This window comes from Salmo salar, chromosome ssa01, assembly GCF_905237065.1.
Source record: "Salmo salar chromosome ssa01, Ssal_v3.1, whole genome shotgun sequence".
Classification (NCBI taxonomy): domain Eukaryota; kingdom Metazoa; phylum Chordata; class Actinopteri; order Salmoniformes; family Salmonidae; genus Salmo; species Salmo salar.
Genome location: NC_059442.1, coordinates 54,003,160 through 54,016,506, shown reverse-complemented (window position 1 = coordinate 54,016,506; position 13,347 = coordinate 54,003,160). Strand labels below are relative to the sequence as shown.

Below are 13,347 nucleotides of genomic sequence, written 5' to 3'. Positions count from 1 at the left end.
CTTGAAAAGCAAAACTATCTAACAATCAAATAAAACAGCTATATGATAGAGTAGGCCTGGACTGTGAGTTTCAGCTGGAGTTGAACATATTGATTATTTCAAGCCTCCAAAAGAAGGAGCAACAGTCAAGAGGGAACCACACGGCTTGAGCAGAGTGAGGAGGTCAACAGGGAAAGATGAGCAAGGCAGGCAGCACGGTTCATCTTCCATTCAAGCCATCTCACCGGCACCGTCCCGGCCCCCGCCCCCGCCGTCTGACTGCGACTTCTCTGTTGTCGTTGACTCTGTCTGGTCTTGTAAAAATAGATGTTTATTTTTGAGCTCTCCATTTACTTAAGATAATAATGACAGCCTGCTCATAACTTCGGAGGAACCCTCCTGAGCTTGAAATCATCACTGCCAGCTCATCCTGCATTGTAGTCAAGGAGTAAGTAGAAACAACAAAAAAAATTCTGATGTATTTGAATCGAATCAAAACACACTAGCTAGCTAGCCATCTAGCTTGGTAGCATGGCTAGCTAGCTATTTTGAGAAAGCTGATTTGCAATGAATTCATGGGGAGGAAACAAATAAATTAAATGTATTATATAATATAATACATATTATAATATATAATACATATTACAAATGTATTATATAGACATTTAGCTATTTAAAACCAAAAATAAAGTTAAAAGATAGTTTTTTTTAAACACTTTAAAATGATTACATTTTTACAAAATGTACATAGCTCTCTGCATAGGCTGATACGTGGGTGCCATGGCAACTGTAGAACTAAGGAAAGGATGTAAAACAGAAATACCGTAATTTCCGGACTATCAAGCACACCTGAATATAAGCCGCACCCACTGAATTAAAAAAATATATATATTTTGAACATTGAAACAAAGGAAGTTTACACAGGCTTTAACGGAACACGGCTTGTAACAAAAATAAATAGGCTTTAACGAAACACGGCTTGTAACAAAAATAAATAGGCTTTAACGAAACACGGCTTGTAACAAAAAATAAAAAATTAGCAGTAAGCTTTAGTTGTCTTTTTTCACTGAGTCAATTCCTCACGCTGCTGTTTCCAACATCTTATCATCGACTCATTAAGACCAAGCTCCCGTGCAGCAGCTCTATTTCCTTTTCCAACAGCCAGATCAATCGCCTTCAACTTGAAAGCTGCATCATATGCATTTCTCCGTGTCTTTGCCATGATGAGGGTGACAAAATGACTACCGTAATCAGAATGATGGGAAGTTTGAGAGCGCTCTATTTAATCTAAACAGTAAACAAAAAAGTTGTTTGATCTTAAACGGTTCGGCAATTTCATTGGTCTAATGAAAGCTTCATGCCAGAAAAAAATAATTGAAAGCGGGAAAAATCCATATTTTAGCCGCGTCATTGTTTAAGCCGCGAGGTTCAAAGCCTGGGAAAAAAGTTGCGGCTTATAGTCTGGAATTTACGGTATGTAAAATGTAAAACAGAAATATCTTATTTCCATAAGTATTCAGACCCTTTGTTATGATACTCGAAATTGAGCTCAGGTGCATCCTGTTTCCATTAAGCATCCTTGAGATGTTTCTACAACTTGATTGGACTCCACCTGTGGTAAATTCAATTGATTGGACATGATTTGGAAAGGCACACACCTGTCTATATAAGGTTCCAAAGTTGACAGCGCATGTCAGAGCAAAAACCAAGCATTGAAGGTCCCCAAGAACACAGTGGCCTCCATCATTCTTAAATGGAAGAAGTTTGGAACCACCAAGTCTCTTCCAAGAGCTGGCCGCCTGGCCAAACTGAGCAATTGGGGGAAAGGGGCCTTGGTCAGTGAGGTGACCAAGAACCCGATGGTCACTCTGACAGAGTTCCGGAGTTCCTCTGTGGAGATAGGATAACCTTCCAGAAGGACAACCATCTCTGCAGCACTCCACCAATCAGGCCTTTATGGTAGAGTGGCCAGACGGAAGCCACTCCTCAGTAAAATGCACGTGACAGCCCTCTTGGAGTTTGCCAAAAGGCACCTAAAGACTCTCAGACCATGAGAAATAAGATTCTCTGGTCTGGTGAAACCAAGATTGAACTCTTTGGTCTGAATGTCAAGCGTTACGCCTGGAGGAAACCTGGCACTATCCCTACGGTGAAGCATGGTGTTGGCAGCATGGGATGTTTTTCAGCGGCATGGACTGGGAGACTAGTCAGTATCGAGGCAAAGATGAACGGAGCAAAGTACAGAGAGATCCTTGATGAAAACCTGCTACAGAGAGCTCAGGACCTCAGACTGGGGGCGAAGGTTCATCTTCCAACAGGACAACGACCCTAAGCACACAGCCAAGACGATGCAGGAGTGGCTTTGGGATAAGTCTCTGAATGTCCTTGAGTGGTCCAGCCAGAGTTTGGAAATAGCTATGCAGCAACACTCCCCATCCAACCTGACAGAGCTTGAGAGGATCTGCAGAGAAGAATGGGAGAAACTCCCCAAATATAGGTGTGCCAAGTTTGTATCATCATACACAAGTAGACTCGAGGCTGTAATCACTGCCAAAGGTGCTTCAACAAAGTAGTGATTAAAGGGTCTGAATACTTATGTAAATTTGATATTTCAGTTTTGTTTTAAATACAATTGCTAAAATTTCTAAAAACCTGTTTTTGCTTCGTCATTATGGAGAATTGTGTGTAGATTTAATTTAATCCATTTTAGAATAAGGCTGTAACATAACAACATGTGGGAAAAAATCAAGGGGTCTGAATACCTTTTGAATGCACTGTATCTTTGAGAGAAAGAAACAGCAAGAATGAGAAAGAGAGAAAGTGTGTAGGAGTTAAGTTTAACTTTTAACAAGGCACACCTGTTCATTTAAATGCATTCCAGATGACTACATCATGAAGCTGGTTGAGAGAATGCCAAGAGTGTGCAAAGCTGTCATCAAGGCAAAGGGTGGTTACTTTGAAGAATCTCAAATATAACATATATTTTGATTTGTTTAAAAAAAATTTGGGTTACTACAGTCGTGGCCAAAAGTTTTGAGAATGACACAAATATACATTTTCACAAAGTCAGCTGCCTCAGTGTCTTTAGATATTTTTGTCAGATGTTACTATGGAATACTGAAGTCGGTTCCTCTCCTTGTTTGGGCGGCGTTCGGCGGTCATTTTCCATTCGTTTTGTCTCTTTTTCCCACACACCTGGTTTACATTCCCTCATTACTTGTCGTGTATATAACCCTCTGTTCCCCCCATGTCTGTGTGTGAAATTGTTTATTGTCAAGGTTGGCACGCTACCGGCTGGTGTGCGCCGGGTTTTGTTTTGTACCTGTGCTTTGTGGCAGCCGGTACTTTGTACTTGGTTGTGTGTACTTTGTGCTGCCTCACTTGTTCTTTAGGCATTTGTTTTTGTGACGCAGTTGCGTTCTGTTCAAATAATTGCCTCAGTAAAGTGCTTTGTTCACTCATCTCTGCTCTCTTGCGCCTGACTTCCATGCACCAGCTACACCCATCGCTTGACAATTACAAGCATTTCATAAGTGTCAAAGGCTTTTATTGACAGTTACTTGAAGTTGATGCAAAGAGTCAATATTTGCAGTGTTGACCCTTCTTTATCAAGACCTCTGCAATCTGCCCTGGCATGCTGTCAATTAACTTCTGGGCCACATCCTGACTGATGGCAGCCCATTCTTGCATAATCAATGCTTGGAGTTTGTCAGAATTTGTGGGTTTTTGTTTGTCCACCCGCCTCTTGAGGATTGACCAGAAGTTCTCAATGGGATTAAGGTCTGAGGAGTTTCCTGGCCATGGACTCTCGATGATGCTCATGTAGAACGTTGTGAGGGCCCTTGGGGACAGGCTAAATTTCTTCAGCATCCTGAGGTTGAAGAATCGCTGTCGTGCCTTCTTCACCACGGTGTCAGTGTGGTTAGACCATTTCAGCTTCTCTGAGATGTGTACGCTGAGGAATTTGAAGTTATTGACCATTTCCGTGGCGGCCCCGTTGATGAGGATGGGGGCGTGTCCAGCCTGGTTCCTCCTGAAGTCCACAATCAGCTCCTTTGTTTTGCTAACGTTGAGGGAGAGGTTGTTTACCTGGCACCACGCCGTCAGAGTGCCTACCTCCTCCCTGTAGGCTGTCTCGTCGTTGTTGGTAATCAGGCCTACTACTGTTGTGTTGTCGGCAAACTTGATAATGGAGTTGGAACTGTGTGAGACCCAGCAGTCGTGGGTATGCAGGGAATACAGGAAGGAATTGTTGGCAGATGCAAACAGATTATCATATTTAGCGGACAACAGTTCTTGAGGGCTTGAACAAAAAAAACGTTTTGCGATTTCGTTCATACTGGAGAACCGGTGTTCAAGTTATGTGGTTGCAATATCAACAGACCCTTATCTCTGGTATATCTTTGCACGCATCCTTCACTACTAAGTTTAAATTGTGTGCGGCACAATGTCTCACGAAAGACTGTGTGGGTTGGCAATACTCAGTAGCCTATAGAAAACAGTAGGGCCAGCAAACCTAAAACTACAGGCAGTGGTGAAAACATTTGCACACACAAAAAAAGAGGACCAGGGGAGTTCCTCAAGTTGGATTTAATTTGATTTAGTTTAATTTACCTTGAATATTGCAACCCATTTGTGTAGGCTATTAGCCAGACAAAATAGTGTCAGAATTTATCCTTAAGCCGACTACTTTTTCCTCATTGTTAGGTTATTTGATGTGTAATTTCTTGAAAAAGTTTATAACTAGCAGCTAAATAGCAGCTAAATACGGTATATAGCTATAGATAGTACACTGCATGCGCTTTGAGGGTGGACTGACTTTATTATTTGGCATTAATAGACTGGTTTTATGCACAGCAACTTTCTATCCAAGCTGGGAGAGAGCACGAGGACGGCTCATGTCATGCAGGTTCAGGTAGCCTATACAGGACAAATGTTTATTAGCTGATTAGTATCCTATTGCATCAAACATTTATTTTACAATCTGCGATGTTTGAATTTCCAACTTGAATTACTGAACAGGTAATTACATTATTGCCACATGCCAGCAGTCTGAAAATGGCAGCATTGCAACACCATGTATAGCTTTATGAAATGTTAGGCTTCACATGAGAAAACAAATTAAGAACTGCTCTTTCCATGATACCTTATTAATGTCACTTCAATCAGTGTAGATGAAGAGGAGGAGACAGAGACATGGACTGTGTGTGTGCCATTCAGAGGGTGAAAGAGCAAGATAAAAAATAGAATTGCCTTGGAACGGGGCATGGTAGTAGGTGCCAAGTGCACCTGTTTATGTCAAGAACGATTCATCGATTCATTAGGCATGCAGCCACATAGACGTGACTAAATTTCAGCACCATGGACAGCGATCGGTTTGTGTGTTGCTGTCTGGCTAACACATTCTGTGTTACATAACTGTGTTACGCCAGTGCAAGTCGTGCTAAGCTATAGCTATAGCTATATCACATGCCAACAACGAACTCAGCCAGAGGGAGCTACTGTTCCACTGATCCCACTCAATACATGTAGAGGTTAACTGAAGTCAAGTAAATAGTTTTCCTCCTTACATTACTGCCAGGCTAAACATATTCTGTGCATCCCAGACTCCCACAGCACACTGAAAAGCGCCAGACTGTGAGCTTTCATTATTTTTAATGTGCTGCCAAAAATGGAACATCGCTCCCTGCTGCTCTTCACTCCCCAGGCTGCACTCCACTTCCAACAGGGAAGTTTAAAGACAAAAGATGACACTGTTTAGATAGAGATGAAGGGGACAACTGTAGTGGCTACTGACAGCAGAAAAAGCCTGGAGTCAGAAGATGAACCCAGCCATGTTTGATTGTTGTTTAATGATGAGACCACACTCACCACAATGGAGGATGCTGTATTGATTTGGTTTTGAAGATTTTAAAAAGTCTCTGCAGCCATTTTAAAGATGCCCCCATCTCATTGTCTCAGTGAGTAGGATATTTTAAGACGCAAAATCTTTCACTTCACCAGGCTGCAGGGTAGTGCACTTTTCAGGCTTCAGAGCACCTCAAGATCCTTATGTCCTAATGTAACCGTTCACGCTCTGCTGCACAGGACTTCGGCGCCGGCGCATGCTTCAAACCCTTATTTTCACATTGCCCTGACCCGGCAGTCATGAAAATAACGAGTTCAGTCGGTAAAAGGCGCAAACGTAACAGCACTGAAGAAGTTACAACAAGAGATCCTGAGCCTCAGCAGCTTCAAAGTCTCTGTTGCTTTTCGTCAGGGTGCTCTGCATACTACGTTAAACACACTTTCCTCAATAATGTATGCCTTCCTGGATTTTCATACATGTCAGGGGAGATGGTGAGACGGCAGTGTAAGAGCCATGAGATCATGGGAGATCATTCTCATTTGGGCAAAAGACCGTCCTCTGTCTCTCTCCTCAGTCCTCTCTCCCCCCGACTCGCGAACCGATAAGGGGTCGAGGACTGTGTCAGTTCGTTAGTAGTGTCCTCCCCGTCCCGATAGACATCCTACCGTGGAAGAGTTTAGAAATCTGCCACACACCCTTTCAATCAGCTTTTGTTTTGCCAGAGGAGAAAAACATGCACACGTTTAAAAACAATATGATCCGTATTGTTTTAGCAATAAATGTCTTGCACTACTAACTTCATTTGTTTTGAGCACTTTACACATTTACTTTGGGATCCACCGCTGTAAACATGTAGGATGGTTTTCAAGCAAGCGCATTTCCGTGTTCACTCTCTTTGCCGACGCTCCACGGTTAACTTTGACCTTTTTCATGAGGAGGCGAGAGAGAACTGAAGAGAGAAGATGCAGGACGGGAGCAAATCTAATTGATAAAAGGCCAGTCAATGAGTGTTTGATCTAATGAAGCAACAGGAAATGGGGATCCTCTGATTTCTCCTCCTCCAGTCAGTCGCCTCGTAGGGCTCCTTATGCTACATCGTCCTCTGCAGGTCAATTACTGAACTACGTCTCATAATGAATCTACAAAGGCATGATCTACTTGAGGTTAGAAAACTGTTTCGGAGCAGACCTGGGTTCAAATACTATTTGAAATCTTTCAAATCCTTTGAGCGTTTGCTTTTGGTTCCACTTCAACAGGCAAGCTCAATCAAGCACATTTTTTAAGTACTGTAAATTATTTCAAATATTATTTGAACCCCAGGTCAGTTTCGGAGCTGTACCCAGATTATCAGGAAGAAAAACTGTCAATACTTTATAGTTTATACAGTAAGCAGCTTGCTCACTTTATAGCTTATACAGTAAGCAGCTTGCTCATACGTTTAATATACGTTGTTATACAGTGTCAAAGTGAGGTCTTCTAAATGAAATGTAAACTGGTCTGTAGGATTATGTAAGGTACTGACATAATATAACACCTGAAATATGTATGAATCAGCTGCTGTTGTATTAGACAGGAAGGAAACTGTTAAAGCAGCGCTCTCCTCATTGCCGTTGTTTCCTTCTTGCCCTCTTTTTTCCCTTCGCTCTCCCTCTCTTGCAGTAAGGCTGCATTTGCATTAGCATTTCCTATTCACTCCTGCTGGATGTCACAGTGCTTCACAATGAGCACCGGAGGGCTGTTGCTACTGTATGCTACTATTATTTAATAAAACGTTTACATTTAAATGTTTGCCTGTGGCTGTCACACACTTACAGCTCAGTAGCCAGCTAACCTTTATTCATTGTTTTATGGATGACCGTTTGTGTTTCTATTAGATGTATAGTAAGTAGTACACAGGTATGTGTGATAAAGTGTTACTGCAAAACATGTAGCCGCTTAGTGTAATAGACCCCCATTAACTATCTCTCTCTCAATATATATTTACAGGGGGCTACAACACCAATGATGTGATGTTCTACTGGACCAGAGGGAACGAGTCGGTCAGTGGTTTGGACACGCTGCGTCTGGCCCAGTACACAGTAGAGGACCACTACACCTCTGCGTCTGAGGCCATCTATGAAACAGGTTCGACTTTCAACTCCTACTCTACCTCTAACATTATCCTTTCATTATCCTTTCACAAGTGTTTTGGGCTACTGTTTAGATTTAGTCTCTTGTGACAGTTGTTAGCCATGTTCATCTTTGAAAGGGAAGGTTCACCCAGGTTACAAAATGACACATTTGGTGTCCTCACCCTGTAAGCAGTCTATGGGCAAGGTATGACAGTAATCCATGCTTTGGTTTCATTTCCCTGACAGTGTTTCCATTTGCAAACGTTTTAGCATTTGTGGCACAAATCCCATTCAAGTCATGGTACCGATATTACAATTTGTTGCGCATCATCCAAATCATCCGAAAGTATCAGAAATGTATTGTGAAGTTCAACAAAGTCACTTATAGATGATTTGAACATGAGGCGCAAAAAAATGCTAATATCTGTACCTACCTTGTCCATAGACTTCTTACAGGATAAGAAAACCAATATGTAATTTTGTAAATTGGGTGAATTATCCCTTTAAATTGATAGTTGGTAGTAAAGGAACCCTTGGGTTCTATTAGCACAGTCATTCTAATGTCTCTCTGCTGTCTCTCTCTCTCTCACAGGCCACTACCCCAAGCTGATCTTCCACTTTGAGCTGAAGAGAAGCATCCTGTACTTCATCCTAGAGACGTATGTTCCCTCTAGCCTGCTAGTGGTCCTGTCCTGGGTGTCCTTCTGGATCAGCCAGTCTTCCGTCCCCGCAAGGGTCTGCATCGGTAAACCACTGTTCCTTAAACCAGGAAGCACACCCACTGATCAAATCCATGCCTTTCCCACCCTATCACGCTCTCCTTCATGCAAACCTGCTGATCAGAAGCTATTTGGCTGTCTGAAAACATGTAGAATGCTGGCGGTTTGACAAAGCAGGATGTTCCACAAGTATATCATACTCCTGTTAGCCTACCTTTGTATTACTGTAGTATAACGTACACATCTAGCCTGGTGTATTAAGGCCAGGTAACTCAACTCAAGCTGAATCCTATTGGTAGTTTGTTATTAAACTATATAGTTTTGTTGTTGTTTGTGATTTGAAAGGAAAAGTGGCGATCTTGATGCTTTCAAATATTGAATGACCAACCATTGTGCTGTGGTTTGTGACAGGAGTGACCACGGTTCTGACCATGACCACATTGATGATGGGTGCCAGGACGTCCCTGCCCAATGCCAACTGTTTCATCAAGGCCATCGACGTGTACCTGGGCATCTGCTTCAGCTTCATCTTCGGAGCCCTGATCGAGTACGCCGTGGCCCACTTCTGCACCCTCAACCACCCCGACGCCAACATTGTCATGGTGAGGCCTTCAGCGTTGTTATCAACAGTGGTGAGGTTATCATTGTCACGTTCGTCATCATGGTTATTGTCGCTGTAATCATCATTAGCATCGTCATTGCCGTCATTTTTTATGATCTTGATCATCATCAGCATCATTATTATCATCGTCATCGTTGTCGTCATCCTCATCATTATCAGAATCGTCATCAACTCTGTAATTTCTTGTCTGCTGCGATGTCGCATACACTATTAATGTAAGTATCTTGTCCTTTTTTTCATTTCAGTCAATAGCATTAGTTGTTTGGTGCTTTAATATCTGTACTCTTCACACATCTCACTGTGCCCCTCCCTCCCCTCCAGTACGGTCACCAGATGGGAGGCTTCGACGAGGAGATGAACGGCATGGTCACTACCATCGCCGCTGAAAACAATAGGGCCAAGAGGCGTAAGGAGAAAGCTGCTGCAGTCTCAGCGCCCATGGCAGAGCTGGAACTGGTGCCCTCCAGCCCCACTGGCAGCGAGCCCAAGCCCGAGGCTCCTGAGGAGCCCTCCAATCGCTGCCTCACTGTCCTGGTCCTCCTCCGCAAGTTCCTGCGCAAAGCTGCAAACTGTTGCCATGTGGAGAATCCCCACTTAATAGACAACTACTCCAGGATGACCTTCCCCCTCTCCTTTGTATTCATCAACCTCCTCTACTGGACATACTACCTGTACTTGTAACACACAGGAGTGTGTGTTTCGGTATGTGCATGTGCGTGTGTGTGTGTGGGTGTCTGAATCTGTGTGTTTCTGTTTGTAAGTGGGATTAGTTCATACTGTATGTGTTTTTTTTCTCAAACAATGTACATGTTTACATTTACGGTCATGAGTGAGGCATAGTGTACATCAGCTACAGTACAACATCCTGAGGAGAATTACATGTCCATGCCACGTTTATTATACCTGATTCAGCTCATTACTGCTCTCATAATTGATGAATTTCCAGTAAGTTCTGTCCATGATGGCCTGCTGACAGATGACCTATGGCTGGTGTGGAGCAGAGGAGTGAGTGGCTGGATGTGCTGTGTAATATTTATGAATGAGCTCCTCACTGCGAAGGGAAGCATCCAGAGTACCTCTGGGTTAGGCTGGGTCAGCTCCGAATGGCAATATATATATATATTGCCATATATATATATGTATATCTTTTTCTCTCTCTCTCTGTCATTCCCTCTCTCATTTTATTTCTATAAGAAATCCAGTGGCCTTGGCTCCCTCCACCACATTATGGAAATAGACTCTCAATGAACCATAAACTGTTCTATATAATTTGTCATCATAGGGCAACAACTGCCAGCACCTTAACTGGACAGGAGCAATGCAATAGAATGGTAGGAATATACAGCACCTAGTGGAGTAACAGTGATATATGCAGTATTTTTTCCATTGGAGCTGGTAGATAGTATTTTGTGAGCTTTGTGGTACACGCCCTCTGAATGGGGAAGCTAGTACCTTGTAGTCGATGTTTTAGGACGCTGACATTTTGAACAGAGGTGAAACCGCTAATGCAACAGGACGTCATCATCAATCACCTGTTCATCATCCAGATAAGGGTTGAACTAACATCCCTCCTTGTCCTCTGTTGTGTGACTGTTGTGTACGATGACGAATGTCATATATTCCCAATCATGTTTTCACATATCAGTAATAACAAAGGACCAAAGATTTCAATTTGCGTTGTAATCTTTCCATGGTTCCCTTTAGACTTGTTCCGTTCCGTATAACTACTAATACAGTACATTTTGAAATGTTGAATTATTAGTTCCCATTGCCGCGTAAAAAGTATTTCAATTAAAGTAATAGCATGCTATATCAGCATGCAAAAGGAAAACTGCAATATTTCATAGCCATGTGCAGACAGAAACAGTCTCACACTCAATGCATGTTTGTTTATTACTTCCTTGAATATTAAATGCATTTTTCGGTTACAATGCTTTCACCCATATCCGTGAAGCCATTGACAAGCAGGTTGTCCATAGCATAAAATAACATGACTTGTTCATGACTATGAAATACTAATGCATTCTCTTAATTAATGTACATAATGGAAGTATATAGGTCATTATCAGTAAAACGTGACAATTAGGTGCAGAGCCTTCAATTTGGCTGCTGGGGGGCAAGGAGCTCCCCATTGACAACAGCGTGCCGTTTTCAAGGTATTATTAAATCAATGTTATAACTATTTGGTTTTAATATCATCATCTCTTCAAATAAAATAAAATAAAAAAAATGTTGGTCACATACACATATTTAGAAGATGTTATTGCGGGTGTAGTGAAATGCTTGTGTTCCTAGCTCCAACAGTGCAGTAGTATCTAGCTAGCTAGCTAAACAAACAATGTATTATTAGCTTGCTTCGTCAGAAATTAGGCTTTTGGAAAGAGCTTGACATGGCAAGTTCTCTTCCTGATAAAATTGTCAGTCAGACCACTGTCACCACCTGTAATGAACACGATGGAAGACAGAGAGCTGATTTCAATCACAGGGCGCAGCAGGTGTTTATTGTAAAGGAGCACAGGAGGAGGCAGGTAGCTGGGTCCAGGGGAAGGCAGAAGGTCATACACAGGGGTCCAAAAAAGGCAACAGTACAGGCCGGGAAAAGGCTAGTAACGTCATCCGGGAGATCAGGCAATAGGTAGATAACAGGAAATCCGATAGGCTAAAGTAAAGGCAGGGAATAGGCAAAAGGCATCGTTTGTGAGGCAGGCCAAAACTATCATACACAGGAGGATTATTTACAGGAAAAACTGAGCTCTAGAAGTGTGTCACAAAACAAACAATACCTCACAATGATGGGGTGCAAAGAACTGAACTAAATAGTGTGTGATAATGACATACAGGTGTGTGAACAGTTGATCAGAATTGAAGTGATTAGGATCTGGAGAGTGAGCTGCGTTCAGGGGATCTCTGTGTTTGAGAATGTGAGCTGGAAAGTGAGCTGCGTTCAAGGGATCTACATGTTTGAGAGTGTGAGTTGGAAGCAGACGTTACACCACCACTATACTGTAGATGGCAAGAAAATCAAACAATATTTTGATATAGCCATCTAGTTTATCCCCTGAAAGTTAGCTTGTTAACTAGCCATATTGACGTGATCTGTTATTAGCTAGCTAGCCAATTTGATGTGGTCTATCAATCAATGTAGCCTATCATGTCTGTCGTGATAAAGCACTCTTAAAAACAATGTTGAAAAGGGGATGTCAGGTCACTTCGCGAGGTAGGCCCACATTGGTTGGAGAAAAAAGTACACTAGGTCTACTTACCACTATGTTTAGCCAACTGGAGGACTTTTCTACCAGTAGCTTGCAAAGTTAACATTATCAGCTGAAAGTACATGGGCAAATGTGACCTTCTGCTGCTTGACAGGCAGAGCCCACAAAGGATGGGAAATTAACCTAAACCACTCATACTTGTCAGGTATAGTTCACTTTTATTTTATATCACTCAAATATCCAATTAAGAGTGGCCAATATTGAGAAAGATTATGAGGCTACCCTCACGTATCTGAAATCAATTATTATTATTTTTTTCACCTTTATTTAACCAGGTAGGCTAGTTGAGAACAAGTTCTCAATTACAACTGTGACCTGGCCAAGATAAAGCAAAGCAGTGCGACAAACAACAACAACACAGAGTTACACATGGAATAACAAACATACCGTCAATAATACAATAGAAAAAGTCTATATACAGTGTGTGCAAATGAGGTAGGATAGGGGAGGTAAGGCAATGAATAGGCCATAGTTGCTAGATAATTACAATATAGCAATTAAACACTGGAGTGAAAAATGTGCAGATGATGATTGTGAAAGTAGAGATACTGGGGTGAAAAGGAGCAAAATAAATAAAATAAATAACAGTACGAGGTAGATAGATGGGCTGTTTACAGATGGGCTATGTACAGGTGCAGTGATCTGTGAGCTGCTCTGACAGCTGGTGCTTAAAGCTAGTGAGGGAGATATGAGTCTCCAGCTTCAGTGATTTTTGATGTTTGTTCCAGTCATTGGCAGCAGAGAACTGGAAGGAAAGGCAGCCGAAGGAGGAATTGGCTTTGGGGATGACCAGTGA

General features: G+C 42.2%; 1 protein-coding gene across 1 annotated transcript in view; it reads left to right on the top strand.

Annotated features, from left to right (window-relative positions):
* LOC106604947 (gamma-aminobutyric acid receptor subunit pi-like) overlaps positions 1–12,861 on the top strand; it is a 93,606-nt gene extending 80,745 nt beyond the window's left edge. The window contains exons 7-10 of the mRNA XM_014200111.2: positions 7,814–7,951; positions 8,531–8,683; positions 9,069–9,259; positions 9,601–12,861. Of these exons, the coding sequence (XP_014055586.1) occupies positions 7,814–7,951; positions 8,531–8,683; positions 9,069–9,259; positions 9,601–9,960 (842 nt within the window). The 3' untranslated portion in view covers positions 9,961–12,861. The remainder of the gene's footprint in view (positions 1–7,813; positions 7,952–8,530; positions 8,684–9,068; positions 9,260–9,600) is intronic.
* Positions 12,862–13,347: the final 486 nt, after the last annotated feature.